The sequence below is a fragment of the Trachymyrmex cornetzi genome, unplaced genomic scaffold (genome assembly GCF_001594075.2).
Source record: "Trachymyrmex cornetzi isolate Tcor2-1 unplaced genomic scaffold, Tcor1.1 scaffold210, whole genome shotgun sequence".
Lineage (NCBI taxonomy): Eukaryota > Metazoa > Arthropoda > Insecta > Hymenoptera > Formicidae > Trachymyrmex > Trachymyrmex cornetzi.
Window position 1 is genome coordinate 444994 of NW_017296742.1, and position 1475 is coordinate 446468.

The 1475-nt window shown below is 37.1% G+C and overlaps 1 protein-coding gene across 2 annotated transcripts in view; it reads right to left on the reverse strand.

The window, feature by feature from the left end:
* Positions 1 to 766, reverse strand: part of LOC108760000 (cob(I)yrinic acid a,c-diamide adenosyltransferase, mitochondrial) — a 3108-nt gene extending 2342 nt beyond the window's left edge. The window contains exons 1-2 of one of the 2 annotated variants that reach the window (XM_018505761.1): positions 705 to 766; positions 301 to 484 (exon numbers count right to left, since the gene is read on the reverse strand). In XM_018505761.1, the coding sequence (XP_018361263.1) occupies positions 301 to 419 (119 nt within the window). In that variant the 5' untranslated portion in view covers positions 420 to 484; positions 705 to 766. Of the gene's footprint in view, positions 1 to 300; positions 657 to 704 lie in introns of those variants that run through there. The other variant, XM_018505760.1, reaches the window with a different exon arrangement.
* Between the last annotated feature and the right edge of the window lie 709 nt (positions 767 to 1475).

Here is a 1475-nt window from a genome sequence, read left to right on the forward strand (position 1 = left end):
AAAATTCTGAAAAAATTCTCAGAACTTTATGAGAAGAAAATAAATAATTTTTGTCTCTTGCAGTTTTTTTGTAAAATTGATAGTATTTGAGTAAAAAATTATTCAATACCAATATTTTGCAATTTTTAGTAATTAATATCTTGTTAACTATTGCGAAAATTGCAAAATGGTAAAGGACTTTTCGACTCAGTTGAGTCCGCTTTATCTACACAAAAGTGATTGGCAAAAAAGGTCGGGACACCCTGTATATTTCTAGAGCATGGTACACTTTGAGGTTATAAAGAGTATTTAAACACGTACTTATGTCTCAAGGATATACACTGCACTCCGTTCTTATATACGACAGTGGAGTTCCTCCACAGGACTTTGATCAATTTCATCTCTCGTGTCACTCGCGGTTTAATCAATCCAGTTAACATACTTCACCTATAATCGTCGATCGCTACTGATGGCTACTGACATCGACCGACGCAAAATTAGTGAGCTACGAAATAAAGAACGTTCGTATATACAGCGCTCCAGATGTAAAGACAGATCCCACGCACATGTGTGTCGTATGTGGCATCCAGTGAAATTCTACGAAAAGCGGATAACAATACGGAAAATAAGAAAATAGAAAAATAAGTATACTATCGCGTGGGTGAGGACCACAATGTTAGATTTCAGTTCATTTAGTTCAGACTTCACGATTGTAAAGAACGCACTCTATAATCTTTCAATGAATTTATGACAATACTGATGGTGGCGGATATCATTGTCGAAAGCATGTCGCTCGCTTTGAAAACATTTAAAAAGTAAATACATCACCGGCTTGATATAATGCGAAATTAAATTCCGCGCGCGAATCAGCGCGGATATACGAAAGCCTATGGTTTTAGCTTGTTTTTTTAGTTGAACTTCTTGCAATGTTCATTTTTTTGCTCTTTTTCTCTGCAATGTGGAAAAAAAGGAAATATAATATGCAAGAACTTTAACTAAAAAGAACAGACCTATAATGCGTAGTCTACAATTACGGCGTCGTCTACAATACACAGAGTAAGAAGTAAGAGTAAGAAATTGACCAATCACAGTCGATTATTCTTCTCACATTCGACTGTGATTGGTCAACTTCTTACTCTTACTTCTTACTCCGTGTATTGTAGACGACGCCTACTACGTTTACACGGCACGCTTTACGCCGAAGTTATAACATCGATGTTATGAAACTGGCCAATTATAGCTGTTCCTCTGAAGAATGGAATGACTGTGATTGGTCAGTTTCATGACATCGATGTTATAACTTCGGCGTAAAGCGTGCCGTGTAATGGCCCGTCTATGATCCGACTATGAATACCGGCCTCTGTCTTTGGTCCGCACCAACTTGATACGCGTACCAATCGATTTAACAATGTAAAAGAAGTCATATACTACATTTAGGCCCAGTTGTTCCACCTTTTAGTAAATTTTACCTGTCGGGTAAATAGTAAGATTACTCA